This window comes from Eleginops maclovinus, chromosome 18 (genome assembly GCF_036324505.1).
Source record: "Eleginops maclovinus isolate JMC-PN-2008 ecotype Puerto Natales chromosome 18, JC_Emac_rtc_rv5, whole genome shotgun sequence".
In the NCBI taxonomy this organism is placed as follows: Eukaryota; Metazoa; Chordata; class Actinopteri; order Perciformes; family Eleginopidae; genus Eleginops; species Eleginops maclovinus.
In genome coordinates this window covers 2,580,927-2,597,728 of record NC_086366.1, presented here as the reverse complement: position 1 = coordinate 2,597,728, position 16,802 = coordinate 2,580,927, and the positions used below count along the sequence as shown (strand labels likewise).

At 40.3% G+C, this 16,802-nt stretch overlaps 1 protein-coding gene across 3 annotated transcripts in view; it reads left to right on the top strand.

The window, feature by feature from the left end:
* Positions 1–2,738: 2,738 nt before the first annotated feature.
* Positions 2,739–16,802, top strand: part of acsl3a (acyl-CoA synthetase long chain family member 3a) — a 32,651-nt gene continuing 18,587 nt past the window's right edge. The window contains exons 1-3 of one of the 3 annotated variants that reach the window (XM_063907645.1): positions 2,739–2,888; positions 10,580–11,105; positions 12,233–12,410. In XM_063907645.1, coding sequence (XP_063763715.1) covers positions 10,725–11,105; positions 12,233–12,410 — 559 coding nt within the window. In that variant the 5' untranslated portion in view covers positions 2,739–2,888; positions 10,580–10,724. The other 2 variants (XM_063907646.1, XM_063907643.1) reach the window with 2 other exon arrangements.

Sequence of the window (16,802 nt, the reverse complement as noted above, 5' to 3'; positions counted from 1 at the left end):
AGATGTATTTATTTTTGGTTAATTTTGTCTCTTTTTGATTAGTTTATCTTGTCTTTTGTATGTCCCTGTTCCTAATGGCAAATTGCGAAATATCTGTAATCCAAGTTGTATTGACTTGTAAATGTGAGAGTTATTTTCCAGCCACCAGATGGTAGGGTTGACCTGCTTAGCTCCAGCCCATGACTTCCTGTAGCTCACAGTCACTGGAGCAGATACTGAAAGAGGACCTCCTGCTGCTGCCTCATTTATCAAGCCAACATAAAGGACAGAGAAGCAAAGACCCACCGCAAAATGTTAGAGCTTATTCTGCAGCTCACACACTGTTGTGACATGAAAGGAGGCAGAACCACTACTGTTGAATTTGGCAAACTAAAGCAAAACATGGACTAAAGCTGCTAGATGAATAATGGCACAGCCTCAGCTGGAAAACACACACTTAACTTATTCTCTCTTTTTTAATCGATGCATTATTTACAGGCTGCATAAAGTGACACATTTCTAAATCTAGCATATAATCAGAATTTAGGGAAGTTCGTTACTGCTTATACAGTGGGGCAAAAAAGTATTTAGTCAGCCACCAATTGTGCAAGTTCTCCCATTTAAAAAGATGAGAGAGGCCTGTAATTTTTATCATAGGTATACCTCAACTATGAGAGACAGAATGAGAAAAAAAAATCCAGGAAATCACATTGTAGAATTTTTTATGAATTAATTATAAATTCCTCAGTAAAATAAGTATTTGGTCACCTACAAACAAGCAAGATTTCTGGCTCTCACAGACCTGTAACTTCTTCTTTAAGAGGCTCCTCTGTCCTCCACTCGTTACCTGTATTAATGGCACCTTTTTGAACTCGTTATCAGTATAAAAGACACCTGTCCACAACCTCAAACAGTCATACTCCAAACTCCACTATGGCCAAGACCAAAGAGCTGTCAAAGGAGACCAGAGACAAAATTGTAGACCTGCACCAGGCTGGGAAAACTGAATCTGCAATAGGTAAGCAGCTTGGTGTGAAGAAATCAACTGTGGGAGCAATTATTAGAAAATGGAAGACATACAAGACCACTGCTAATCTCCCTCGATCTGGGGCTCCACGCAAGATCTCACCCCGTGGGGTCAAAATGATCACAAGAACGGTGAGCAAAAATCCCAGAACCACACGGGGGGACCTAGTGAATGACCTGCATAGAGCTGGGACCAAAGTAACAGAGGCTACCATCAGTAACACACTATGCCGCCAGGGACTTAATCCTGCAGTTCCAGACGTGTCCCCCTGCTTAAGCCAGTACATGTCCAGGCCCGTCTGAAGTTTGCTAGAGGGCATTTGGATGATCCAGAAGAGGATTGGGAGAATGTCATATGGTCAGATGAAACCAAAATAGAACTTTTTGGTAAAAACTCAACTTGTCGTGTTTGGAGGAGAAAGAATGCAGAGTTGCATCCAAAGAACACCATACCTACTGTGAAGCATGGGGGTGGAAACATCATGCTCTTGGGCTGTTTTTCTGCAAAGGGACCAGGACGACTGATCCGTGGAAAGGAAAGAATGAATGGGGCCATGTATCGTGAGATTTTGAGTGAAAACCTCCTTCCATCATCAAGGGCACTGAAGATGAAGTGTGGCTGGGTCTTTCAGCATGACAATGATCCCAAAAACACCGCCAGGGCAATGAAGGAGTGGCTTCGTAAGAAGCATTTCAAGGTCCTGGAGTGGCCTAGCCAGTCTCCAGATCTCAACCCTATAGAAAAGATCTTTGGAGGGAGCTGAAAGTCTGTGTTGCCCAGCGACAGCCCCAAAACATCACTGCTTTAGAGGAGATCTGCATGGTGGAATGGGCCAAAATACCAGCAACAGTGTGTGAAAACCTTGTGAAGACTTGCAGAAAACGTTTCACCTCTCTCGTTGCCAACAAAGGGAATATAACAAAGTATTGAGATGAACTTTTGTTATTGACCAAATACTTATTTTCCACAATAATTGGAAAATAAATTCTTTAAAAATCAGACAATGTGATTTTCTGGATATTTTTCTCATTCTGTCTCTCATAGTTGAGGTATACCTATGATAAAAATTACAGGCCTCTCTCATCTTTTTAAATGGGAGAACTTGCACAATTGGTGGCTGACTAAATACTTTTTTGCCCCACTGTAGTTTGCTGCAATGTCGTTAAGATTCAGGCAATATTAAATATGTTAGCATATGAGCATGCATGACTTGTATGTAAGTATGTCTATGTATATGAGAAGGCATGCATAGCCTATATTAGACTACCACTATTACCTGTATCAAAACCCATTATACTCTATTTCACTGATACTTCTCTGTAATGGAGGGATGGGGTGGGGGGTGGGAGCTGGGGATAAACTGTCTCTTTGATTGTACCTTGTTTTACACAATGAATCTTTGTATTAATGCCGCTTCATGCATGAGGTGTAATGTGTATCTGTTATGCTCAAAATCCCACAAATAAATCATAATTAAAAATATATATTAAATATGTTGCATTGTCCCTGTCATAATGAACCCACTGATAATGTATACATGAACAAAATAGAAAGACAAATAAATAAATACAGTTGTCCTCTTTGTGGGACGGAAAATGAAGTTCAGATTTAAAGGTGTTTTCATGCGCGTTCACGTGGCTGTATGTGTAAGTGCCGTGCGCACGCCCGTCTGCTCCGTCTGACAGTAGCCCATAGTAACCCGTGCAGTCAGCCTCCTTCCAGCTGGGCCCGGCCCTCAGCACGCGCCACTTTTACGAACACCAATCATAATGAAGAAAATGCCCCCCCGGCACCCCCTCTCCCCCTCCCCACCTCACCCCTGTATGTTACTTCCGGTTTGCACAGTGGAGCTCAGAGCCGGTGGTGCTGCTGCAGCCGAGCGGTAAGTTTATTTCTCATTCATTTGATATTAATCACGATGCTATTTTATTCCCACATGAGCGAGATGCTGCAGATAAAATGAACAAAAAAGATTGTGAAAGTTGGAATTTATTCTATAAATATACATAATTACAGAGGTAGAAAGTAACGAAGTACATTTACTCAAGTACTATAGCCGAGTACCATTCTAAATACCTCTACTTTAATTCAGTATTTCCACAGCTACACTTTTATAATGCTTCCTTGTACTTTTTACTCCAGTATCTTTATTTAATAGCTTTAATTTTCAGATGTATGTATAAATAAACTAATATACCGTGATTTATTATTATGGGTTAAACCACCCAGAAGTAGATACAGTCATTTTAATAAACCCCACCTTTACCTAGCTTAACATTCAGTAAAGGAACACATTAATGCATCTGTAATTATAGCACAAGAATTGATTTGAGCCTATATTTATTTGGCATGTGTTGTGTTTCAAATGTGTGTTACTAGGCTTTCACATTCTTTAAAAAGACGATCCCATAGTAGACCTGATATTTGGTCAGTATCTTACCTTACAACACCATTGTTCTAATGTGCCATGAATACAGAAGAAATCACCTTCACGACAGCAAATAAAGCCCATCGCAACACGTGATGGGGTTTGTAATGTTTTATTTTGAAAATCTAAACCGGAAGTAGTTTTCTTTTTTTCTTTTTACGATTGGATGTTCCCAGTTTAACATCTGTGGCTGAATGCTGAGACCATTGTACTGGTATTAAGACATCAGAAAAGAACAATATGAACTCTGAAAGTCTCATCATTCAGTATTCCTAAATTGTAAATTAGCTTCTTTTCTCTTTTGTTTTTTACAAGAGCTTTTATACATTTTTATATTCATTTAATAGAACAAGTCTTACAGTCATGAAACATGTTATAACATCATGTGTTTTACACATTTAAATCCAAGCTGCTCTCCACTTTTCAAATGTATTTACACAGCAGAAGTGAGCGGGCCTGCAGCAGTGCTTATCAAATGATGCAGTGCCATTAGTAAAATACACACAGACATGCTATTGTCCTGCAGAGATGGTCCGATGAGATAAGCGCACACACACACACACACACACACACTGGAAGCCATATTTGTCAGAGTTGCAACAAAGGTGGACACAAGTCTTCATTATAATGGAGTTATTTAATAAATCCTGAGTCAAAATATTCAAGAGTCTGAGTAAAACTGTCCTTATTCATACTTTAAAATCCCCTCAAATTGAACATAATCCAACACTTTTCTTGAGTGGTTTAGCTGTTGTATAAATAGAGAAATAACTCATGTGTTTCTCTGTGGTAGTGTGGATTTTGTCCCAATTTGCACAGCTTGATCCACATAATCCAAATAAGTGTTTTGTAATTTCACTCTCAATGAAATCACACTTACTACTCACCAGTCGTTGTGACTTAGAACACAGCTATTTCAGGAAGTAAAAGTAAATTCCTTACAAATAGAATACAAATATTTGTGACATCAGAAGATAAAGAAAGTATTTGTAATATTAAAATAAATAATAATTATAAAAATAAAAGATCTCCAACAATGACTTTATTTTACTTGTAAAGAAATAGCAGCTAAAAGCAGAAATACTTAATAGTAAAACAGCTTTGTTAGAATAATCCTCCATTCAGACACAAGCTAAAGTACAAAAGTACTCTTTATGCTTAGTGGCCCGTTTCAGAATCATGGATTGTGATTATTCGTGCATTCATGTGTCGATCACAGCAAACTCGTACATCTTACAACCTATAATTATGTTTATTCATAAATGGATGCATATATTGAATTAGCCAATAATCTGAAGCTGTAATTGAAGCTGTCAGATCAAAGTAGTGGAGTAAAAAGGACAAGATTGGCTTCTAAAATGTAGTGGAGTAGAAGTGTAAAGAAGCATAGAGTTCAAATACATAGGTAAAGTAAAATCACCTCCATATTGTTCCTTAGGTTCAGCACTTAGGTACTAAAGTTCTCAGTTAATTTAATGCTGATTGTATCTACAGTACCTAACTTTACCCAAGATGTACCGTACCTCCTTGAGGGTTATTTTTATCCTTCACACAGCAATATAAATACTCAGATCTTCACTTAAAGAAAGTAGAAATCAAATCACAAGTAAAAGTCCTGCATTGAAAATGTTAATTGAGTAAATGCACAAAGGTATTGATATTCCGCTGCTGCAAATGTCTCTTGCACACCCCCACATAGATGCATAAACAGCAAAATACATCTCTTTCTCTCTCAGACACACACCCACACACACACACACACACACAGTCTGAGTCGTGTGTTTCACCACAATGGCCATGTTGAACTTTCTGCAGAGTGCAAGGCCCGCTTAGCGAGTGGGAGAAAGATGACGTCTGCAAACAAAAGGCCCCATTCACACGGACTCTTAAGGAAGCAATGATTCCCTCACACACACACACACACACACACACACACACACACTGGCTCACCCCACCACTGCATACACCATGTCACAATATTACTCAATTAATCCAGAGAGTGGAGGCTGCCTGCAAAGCGCCTTGTAATCGCACAAAGCCGCCTGTTGAGCAACTCTATTGCAACGTCAGATTTCTCAGTGTTGAAGGTGAGAGATTAGAGTCAGTCTCTCTCTGTGTCGCTGCCATAAAGGGTTTCAACCGTGTGTAGTGACAGAGACAAGTTGGGTTGGTTTATCAGGTTTGGGTTCCATGGGTTTGGGTGTCTCGGTGAGATCTTCTTATCTAAATCGGGTTGAGCTTGTTTCTTGTGGCGGGTAATCGGCTCGTCGTCAGAGCTGCCAGTGATCCGTGTCAGTCTGGAAGAATTGTGAGGTAAGAGAGACACATTTTCAGTAACAATTTGGCTCATGTGTCAGGAAGTTCCCAGCTAATTTTAGGTGTGATTTATGTGTGTTTGAAGGCTGTGTGATTATGGCAGACAGCAGAGTAAAGTGTGTGTAAGGTTCAGGATTCATATGATTCACAAAACTTGCAGAAATCTCAGCTGAAAGTTCTAGTTTTTAAGTTTATTTAAAAGTCATAAAGATAATGTTCAGGTTGTGTTAGATGCTTTTTTACTGGTCAGAAACATGTCCATTTAAAAAAATTAAATCACACTACTACTACACTTTGACTTGGTGTATGATAACTGCCCTTTGGGATCGATATCTAACTGCGTTTGTAGAGTAAAGTTTTCCTCCAGCTGAGGATAACAGATGCATGTTAACAGCAGAGCAGGGGTCTAATGGATAGATATGCATCTTAATTCACGCATCATGCAGATCAGCAGACATGACCTCCCAATAACAAGCCCCAGCCTCCTCATTGTTTTGTTCAATTGAGAATGAATTAAGTGCTATTTGTTTGATGATTGTTGAAGCAATTCTGATTAGCTTCTCAAATGTCAGATATGAAGGCCTTCTAAATCATTTTCAATTATTGATAGAAGAGAGAAATTGCAAGGTTTCACTTTCATTTATAATTCCTGCACTCAACTCTTATTTACTCAAATATTAGTTTCCTCACAATAGCAGAAATATAACATTTAGAACGATAGTAGCACAGTTTAATGAAGACTATTAAACGTGTGAAGACGGAGTTCTTCGGCTCTGAAGGAGCTGTATAAAGTTTGAATCAAACCTGGTATTGAGTCTTGAGGGCCTGATTCACTGGGTGTGTGGTGTTAGGAGCTGACTGTGTGTTTGCCTTTCAGGGAGGGTAGAGACAATAGAGATAACATTATTAGTATTCTGGCTTCAAGTGTGTACCGAATTTGACCTATATTAGTGAGGAAATGGGGAGATGTTGACCGCTCTGTTTTTGTGTTTTTCCAAGTGCAAAACGGACTTGCTGTAATTAGTTTGCAAAATATAATGACTTTAAAATGATAGCTGCATGTAAAGCTGCTTCTGAATCCTTATACTGTTTCCTAACGAGTTGAGATTGTTGTTCAGTACTTTCAGGGATCGCTACGAGTTCAGAGAAGGTTTTAAAATCTAGAAATGGATTCCCTCTGCTTTTTGATTTGCCCTCAGTTTCCTTGTGAGTTCTGTAGATGGAGCACCCCCAAACCAATTTTGACCCTCTTGCACCATCTTTAGCTTGTTTGTCCTGTGTGTGTGTGTGTGTGTGTGTGTGTGTGTGTGTGTGTGTGTGTGTGTGTGTGTGTGTGTGCGTGCGTGCGTGTGTGCGTGTGTGCGTGCGTGCGTGCGTGCGTGTGTGTGCAGCAGACTTCAGACTCCTGTCTGCCTCTAGTCTGAGAGTTTCCCCTCTGGTTCGTTGACCTTTACTGCTATTAAGAGGCAGTGAACCCAACAGCAGACGGTGTGTGTGATGCTGGGCAATGGGTGCGTGTGTGTGTGCGTGTGTGTGTGTGTGTGTGAGAAGCGCTTCCTCCAGCAGTGTGCAGCTCTGGTACTCTGTAGCGCCCAGTGGTGAAACCAGACACCAGCGCTGTGCGTCCCACCGGGAGCAGAGTGAGAATGGTGCTGAGGAGATCTCTGAATGACTCACCGTCTCAAAGGAGCACTTGATGTGAGGAGAGGAGAAGTGCTCTGATTCTCTAGATTATGTTTTACTTCACCGATCCCAACTTGTTTTGTTAAAGCAGCAGGTAAACAAGGCCTTAAATTAAAAATGAAATAGAAGCATAAAGAGTGAATGAATAAAGAAATAACAACGGTAACAGAAGTTTAACGATCAACCTACTACTAAGTAAACAAACATCAGAAAAGTGAAAAATAATTGCACTTTAAAAACAAATAAAGCTCAAATATAAAATGCAACGAGGTACTTCACATGAGCAAAAGTTGAAATACAATGATTGGAAAATACTGCATTACGATTTAAAGTCTTAATACAAGTCCTGACTTCGTCATGTAAAGTAGAGAAGCATCATCGGCTTAATTCAGATTTCTTTACAGTATAATATTATCATATTTATTATCATCCTGTTTCTATCACCAAGACATACAGTGGGGCAAAAAAGTATTTAGTCAGCCACCAATTGTGCAAGTTCTCCCATTTAAAAAGATGAGAGAGGCCTGTAATTTTTTATCATAGGTATACCTCAACTATGAGAGACAGAATGAGAAAAAAAATCCAGGAAATCACATTGTAGGATTTTTAATGAATTTATTTCAAATGATTGTGGAAAATAAGTATTTGGTCAATAACAAAAGTTCATCTCAATACTTTGTTATATACCCTTTGTTGGCAATGACAGAGGTCAAACGTTTTCTGTAAGTCTTCACAAGGTTTTCACACACTGTTGCTGGTATTTTGGCCCATTCCTCCATGCAGATCTCCTCTAAAGCAGTGATGTTTTGGGGCTGTCGCTGGGCAACACGGACTTTCAACTCCCTCCAAAGATTTTCTATGGGGTTGAGATCTGGAGACTGGCTAGGCCACTCCAGGACCTTGAAATGCTTCTTACGAAGCCACTCCTTCGTTGCCCTGGCGGTGTGTTTGGGATCATTGTCATGCTGAAAGACCCAGCCACGCTTCATCTTCAGTGCCCTTGCTGATGGAAGGAGGTTTTCACTCAAAATCTCACGATACATGGCCCCATTCATTCTTTCCTTTACACGGATCAGTCGTCCTGGTCCCTTTGCAGAAAAACAGCCCCAAAGCATGATGTTTCCACCCCCATGCTTCACAGTAGGTATGGTGTTCTTTGGAGGCAACTCTGCATTCTTTCTCCTCCAAACACGACGAGTTGAGTTTTTACCAAAAAGTTCTATTTTGGTTTCATCTGACCATATGACATTCTCCCAATCCTCTTCTGGATCATCCAAATGCCCTCTAGCAAACTTCAGACGGGCCTGGACATGTACTGGCTTAAGCAGGGGGACACGTCTGGAACTGCAGGATTTAAGTCCCTGGCGGCGTAGTGTGTTACTGATGGTAGCCTCTGTTACTTTGGTCCCAGCTCTCTGCAGGTCATTCACTAGGTCCCCCCGTGCGGTTCTGGGATTTTTGCTCACCGTTCTTGTGATCATTTTGACCCCACGGGGTGAGATCTTGCGTGGAGCCCCAGATGGAGGGAGATTAGCAGTGGTCTTGTATGTCTTCCATTTTCTAATAATTGCTCCCACAGTTGATTTTTTCAAACCAAGCTGCTTACCTATTGCAGATTCAGTTTTCCCAGCCTGGTGCAGGTCTACAATTTTGTCTCTGGTCTCCTTTGACAGCGCTTTGGTCTTGGCCATAGTGGAGTTTGGAGTATGACTGTTTGAGGTTGTGGACAGGTGTCTTTTATACTGATAACGAGTTCAAAAAGGTGCCATTAATACAGGTAACGAGTGGAGGACAGAGGAGCCTCTTAAAGAAGAAGTTACAGGTCTGTGAGAGCCAGAAATCTTGCTTGTTTGTAGGTGACCAAATACTTATTTTACCGAGGAATTTACCAATTAATTCTTTAAAAATCCTACAATGTGATTTCCTGGATTTTTTTTCTCATTTTGTCTCTCATAGTTGAGTTATACCTATGATAAAAATTACAGGCCTCTCTCATCTTTTTAAATGGGAGAACTTGCACAATTGGTGGCTGACTAAATACTTTTTTGCCCCACTGTATATGGTTAAAACATTCACAGTGAAATCACGGAACTGAAATAGAGGTTGCTCTATAGCTGCATTTATGCTTGCACATTTCAAATTGAAGACAGTTTAACTCTAATTAACAAACCTGATCTACACCTTTGACACTGATCTCTGCTCAGACACTACGGATAAAGCCTTCATCACCACTAACGTAGTTCTTATTGAATGTGTGTGTGTGTGTGTGTGTGTGTGTGTGTGTGTGTACACCGTTTCAGTATTTTTATGATTTTAATTAGGAGGTGAGATGTAATTTATGAAACCCATTAACACTCTCTAAATCTAAGCTCATGGTACGCATTGTGTTGATGAATTCATTGATTAACTGGCAGTACACACACCTGAGCTACATACTCCATTTGTTCACATTACACTCATTTAGAAACCTCTCTGTTCACACACTTGTTTTTGTTTGTGTGTGTTGGAGAGAGGGAGTTTCTCTTCTGTTTTCTTCTCTTCTCGTAAATTTTTTTGTATCGTTTCCAGTTTTCAAAGTGAAATAAAAAATGGGAATAAATAAAAGCACTTCTGCTTTTTGATTTGCTTTTGGCTTCCTTACAAGTGCAGTACATGGAGTGGAGCCACAAATACACCAACATCCACACATCTTAGGAAACCCCATCGCTATCTTTAGCTGTGTGTGCATGTGTGTGCGTGTACGTGTGTGTGTGTGTGTGTATGTGTGTGTGTGTGTGTGGATGCACATCTTTTATGATGATAAGTGTTTTTACCTTTTTTTGTCTTTTTGTTTTATTCTTTACTTTTATTTATTTCTAATTAGGTAAATGAACGTTATTTAACTTGATCAAATGTTTACTGTACGGACCCTCACTCTCTCAGTAATGCTAGTTTAATGCCATTTATTTCCCAGTAGTGAGGACTAGTTTACCTTTTATTGACACCGAGATCAAGTCCAGTTCCGCTAAATTATCAGGAAGAAAGAAATGAGGAACGGTCATCTGGAAAGTTACTTTTTCTCACCGCTGAAATGTTAGGACAGACGGAAGGATATAAATATCAGTGGTTGCTCTGATGCCAGGTTAATGTGCTTTATTTCCCCGCAGACCTGCTGACCTCTTATCGTCAGGGAGTACGAGTCAAGCCGAGTGAAAGAAAGCAGGAAGGAACAGAAGAGGAACAGCAGGAGAAGGATCTTTTTCTCACCCGTCCTCCCTCTCTGCGCCCCAGCGTCTCCACAGCTTCAGCAGGATGAAGCAGAAGGAGGACCTGAGCCCCGTCCTGCTGCTGCTCTTCCACCTCATGGTGTGCATCTACTCCTTCCTCGCCTTCTTGCCCTCCGTCTTCCTCAGCTGGGTCTCCAGGCTGGACGGCGACGGCATCTGCTACGGCTCCGAGGAGGACCGGGCGGAGAGGATGAAGGCCTGCTCCGAGCCGGGGCATCCCGAGGGCCCTTACCGAGCGGTGAGGGCCACCAAGAGGCTGGAGTCCACGCTGCACCCCGGAGTGCACACGCTGGATAAGATGTTCGAGAACGCAGCCCGGAGGTTTCCACGCAGACACTGCTTAGGGACCAGGGAGGTGATCAGTGAGGAGGACGAGCGGCAGGGCAACGGGAAGGTGTTCAAGAAGGTGAAGGGGGGGTATGGAGGAAATGTGATGTGTATTAGGTTAGAAAAAAAGCAATAATACTAAGTTGAACCTAGTATTTGTTATTTAAACTTAAAATAATTGCTTTCAACTAACCTGATACAGTCATGTGAAATCTGTTGATGTATTCCATTTCATTAGAGTCAACGTTTCAGTTGTTTCAGTGTAAAACGGAGCAGTGCAGACATATTTCATACATCATCAGCATCATAAAAGTCAATGGGATTTTGCCATTGGCTTTTAAAAAAGAAAATCCAAATTCTGTCATTGCAGCGCCTTATCGTGCAAATATTTCCTGACTCTTCAACCCTCTATGACGATAAACTGAACTTTTTTTGGCTAATAATGCAAGATATTTGTGGATGTCATCTAAGACTGTAGTAAACAGAGATTAACAGTCCTTTTTTAAACAATTATCTGCCTTTTTTTAGAGAGCAAACAACTCATTAATTAACCCCGAAACAACCCAATATTAGTTGAGTGCAGCTCACTATTAGAGCAGTGTTTCCTGTGTGTTTTGGAGCGTGCACGGTGGACTGTCACAGTTACAGTGCCTCTGAATTACTCCACTAATCCCAGCAGCCTGATGCTGGTAATCCCTTTAAACCTCACTGTTGAAACTGTTAATGCTGCAGGAGAACGTGTCTAAGCTGTTCAGCTCCTGTTGTTCCCTCAAATGGGAAATCAGTTCTGTACAGTCATCATTAGTTTGTTCCTGTGTGTACTGACGTCTACTCAGCAGCAGGAGGCAGTCTAACCTCACACACTGGGTTGAAATTCAGTTCCCAGTTCCAGCCTCTCAGGTGTAAAGACTTGCTGCTTGTTTTTAAAAGTTTTGAGTACTTTACTCCTAATACTTCATGATTACACTTAAATATGTGTACTTAAGTAGCATTCTCAATGCAGTACTTTTACTGGTAATGTGTTTTACCGATTGTAGTACGAGTACTTTAACTTACGTAAAGTATCTAAGTGCTTTTCCACCACTGGGTATTACTGCTTTCTACTTAAAGAGCACCTCTGCGAACAAAATAAGAGAGAATCCTTAAATGATTTTTGATCCGCTTTAACTTTGTACCCCCCCCCCGCTTCATCCCCTACCCCTGCAGGTGGTTCTGGGTGAGTACCGCTGGCTCTCCTATCAGGACGTGCTCACGGCGGCGTCGCAGCTCGGCAGTGGTCTGGCGTCTCTGGGTCAGCGCCAGAAGAACAACATCGCCGTCTTCTGCGAGACCCGGGCCGAGTGGATCATCGCCGCCCAGGCCTGCTTCATGCACAACTTCCCATGTAAGTGTCTGTGAGTACAGAAGAACAAAAAGGAGGGGGAAGTAATGTTTTCATTCACAAAAAGGCCTTGAAATTATTCATACAGGTGGATCAGACTACAGGTAAGCAAGGCAGGTGTTTTCATAGAAAACATTACAAGCTTTAATACATTATTGTTCTCCCTTTTATTTGGCTGTTTTATCTTTATCTTTATTACACTGGTTATAGTTTGACTAAAAACACAGTTATTGTATCCACTGATGTGAGGAGAGGTGCAGGATTTGAAATATGCTGTCCATATTAATAATGAAGATGTCCAGAAGAGACAGGAGTGAATGTATCCCAGGTAAAACAAAAAAAACATATCTCATTTGTGTTATATCTGAAGAATGAGAAGATTAAGGCGTTATAGAAATAGAAATACATTCAGAAACAGTCGCTGAAAACCAAGAGGATGCAAATTAAAACGGGCTGATACGGGTATTAGTTATTTTGAATTGCTTAAACACAATTTTTGAAAACAGGGCTTCAAACACAATTCACAAAACCACAAACCAAACATGCAAAACATCTCATATATCTTGCAAAATGAAGCACTACTCCATAAACACTGACCAAAACCAAAAGGCACACATTCCATTTATAGTGCAAGAGTATCACACACACACATTGACTGTCTGCTACGTCTTACTTAGATAGGGTGACCAAACGTCCTCTTTTGCCCGGACATGTCCTCTTTTTACGTCCTGTCCGGAGGGGTTTTATAAATTCATGAAAACGCCCGGTTTTCACTGTTGGGACCATTAAGCGTGTACTTAAATTGACTGGCGCTTCCCCCCCACCCCCCAACAATCGCAAGTGTCCTCTTTTTCGCCACCTCAAATCTGGTCACCCTAACTTAGAGAACCGTGTGCCGTGTCTGGCAAACATTGCAAACTGGGTTCAGAGCAGAAAATGTGTTTAGAGTTTTGGAGAATAGAGATGAGGTTTTAGTTTAGTTATGCTTTATGTGTCATGTTGAAAAAAAAGGAAAAAACTGTAAATGCAACAATAAAAAGTGACCCTTTAATGTAGTATACTCAAAGTTATTAGATTTAATAAAAGGAAGCAGCAATCAAAACGAACATGTGGCTTTTGTCTTCAGCGGGAAAAGTTCATATTATTAATTCCTGAGAGAAAACAGTTTAGTCGTGCCGCTCTAATTCAAGTGAATACCTAACCAATTAAATCTACAGGGATTTGGACAATTATTATAGTTGTATCAGCAGGGGAAGGTCTCTGAGAAGCCACCTGTAGGAGCCAATTAACACTGGTATAAAGGGAGGAACCAATGTTTGAGAGCAGAGGTTCCGCCGGAAGGCCAAACTGTTTTTGACCACACACGGAGAACACACACACACACACACACACACACACACACACACACACACACACACACACACACACACACACACACACACACACGGAATTACAAACATTTACTTTGTGAACCGTAATATTGTGTATGGTGAATGAGAAAAATGAAGCAAGTTAAATGGACACCAGTAAAAAGAAAATAAATGGACTATATTCACCTGGCAAACTTCGTGTGCGTCAGTTACGTAAACTGATCGAGATCCCTCCGCTTCGTGTTGGGCTCCCTGATCAGCCTGTCGGGTGTTCTTTTCCCCATAATGACGGTCTCGCTGCACATTATCCCGCTTATTACACGGCCAGATACTAAACAAACTAACGACTCGACTCCCGATATTAATTGAAATTATTTCGTTGACTCAAAAATGATCGTTTTTCTTCCGCTAAGAAAAAAAAACTTCGTCCCACGGCGCACCAACGGCTGGAACTGCGACAACGACAACAACTTTACGGCAGCACTGGTACAGGTTTTCGGTAACTTATCGAGTCTGTTCACAGGTTCTGATCCACTAACAAGTCCTTAAACACTGCAGAGCCCATACCGTGTTCCTGTTAGTATTTACTTCCTGTCTGTCTTTCTCGATCTTCCTTAACAACGGTCATTATAGTCCTTTACAGCGGTCTGTACTCCTGTATTAACAACGTGTCACGTGCTCTGAATTGACCAATCAGAATCGAGTATTCAACTAAACCATGTAGTGAGCCAAGATAGCGGATCCTCAGAGGAGTAAAGCGTTGGTTAGCCTCTACACCCAACATTTTTGACTCAATAAAAGGAAGCAGCAGCAACAATAAAAACTAACCACTAACATGTGGCTATTGACTTCAGTGGGAAAAGTTAATTGTATTAATTCCTGAGAGAAATGACAGTTAAGTAGGCCTAGTCACAGTATTTATCGGAAACATGGCATGTGGGTGGATGCTCTAATTCAAGTGAAAACTTAATCAATTAAATCTACAGGGATTTGGACAATTAGTTGTATCAGTAGGACAAGGTCTCTGAAAAGCCACCAGTTTCCATTGAAAAATCCACTTCATTCAAACTCCATGGAAACAAAAAGTATCACATCAAACCTGTCTTTTTGTTAGTCTTCCCGCTCTCCATACAATTATCTACTGTGGTTTGAAAGAGACTGAGTAATGCACTGATCTAGTGGGAAAGAAATCAGAAAGACAGACTTGTTTATTTGCAATAGTGATAACGATTCAGACACATTTGAAACCCCTGCAGTTTGGTATAAAAGGGTATGAATTGCATGCTAGTTCTCACTACTTTCTTACATGTTGGTTTGTTCCACTTGCTGCTGGTTGTACTTGTTTAGCTTATACTTAACATTACATTTTCCAGGCATTTATTGCAAGAAAATTACAATTAAGTTAATTATAGATGAAGCAATGAACAGTTGCAGCTCTAGTTTTTATGGTGATAAGATTTCCACCTTGTCTTTGTGGAGTCTCAGAAAAGAAAATCCATATATTAACTTCCTTTGACAGTTCCTTAATATCAAACATTAAGTTCAGGATATGTTCTGCTCATTCTCAGGTGTATATCAGTATGTCGTGCCTCTACTGTCTCCATGCTTTAATGTTCAAAGAGCTCTTTATTTTTTTCATACTTCCTTTGCTGCAGCTCCTCTTTTCACCCTCTGTCTGAAACCAGAGCCCAGTCTGCTCTGATTGGTTAGCTGGTCGGCTCTGTTGTGATTGATCAACCGCTTAGAGATGTCCCGCCCCTTGGCCTATCACGTACAATCTGTTGGAGCGCTAGCCAAAAGAACGAGTAACGGAAGTAAACAAAGGAAAGGGAGATGAGATATAGCTGTGTGTGTGTGTGTGTGTGTGTGTGTGTGTGTGTGTGTGTGTGTGTGTGTGTGTGTGTGTGTGTGTGTGTGTGTGTGTGTGTGTGTGTGTGTGTGTGTGTGTGTGTGTGTGTGTGTGTGGTGGTTGCAGAGTACAGCTTGTAACGTGCAGCTGAGACAGAAAAGGGTCAATTTGTCCCTCCTGCTTTGCTCTTATGTAAGTGTCCCATTTCCTTCTCTGTGATGGAAACACTTTCAAACACTGAGAGAAAACATGGCGGCTAAGACTAACACTGGTCCTCCTTAAAAAATGCTTCTTCTGTGAGGGGAAATCTCACTCAGTGTAACAACAATACCACTTGTTTACCGTTACTTTAAAGTTGAGTTTAATCATTTAGAAAGTGCAACAAAAAAAAGGTTGTAATAGGAGATTATTGGAATAAAAACAGAAAAGTTTATTTATGTTCTAAAGATTATTAGAATTTTCATATTTAAAGAAACTTAATTGAAATGAATTCTGTATTGTTTCTTTGAATAGACATTATTACTACCTGAAGTTTCATTTATTTTGTATAAAGATCCTACAAATACAATCAAATAATAAATAAATAATAATGAGAATAACGTAATATATATGTATACCAAATACAAACACACAGTTGCAATTATTTAAATAAAATAGCAGAATTAAATTCTATTAAAAAAATACAATATTATAGTAAACACAGACATTAAAAATAAATCTGCAAAATAATTAAAATAAACAAAAATAAATCTGAAATAATCTTTTAAAAAATTGACATTTTCACTACAGTATTTTTTTTAACATTAAAACATGAACTCTGTAAACCAGAGACAAGACGACATTTTCATTTCCTACAGCGCTTTCTGATTTACTCTTTAATATGTCCTGTTGCAGAGAGCACTTTCTTTACTGCGATCCTCCACAGCTGCTCTTTGATCTCGTTAAATCGTTTTGATTCTCCCTCAAAGCCGCTTTATTTCCTCTCTGTGCGCCTCCGTTTATTCTCCATTAAACAGACATGATTTTATACCAGGTTCCATTAATACGTCTGTATGAAGCACCTATCTGTCTCACACAAGGGCCGTGGATAACATATAGTGTGTGTGTGTGGGGGGGGGGGTAAAGATTGGAAAGAGAGAGGGGGAGAGAAGTGAGGGGTGATGGCCTCAGAAGAGA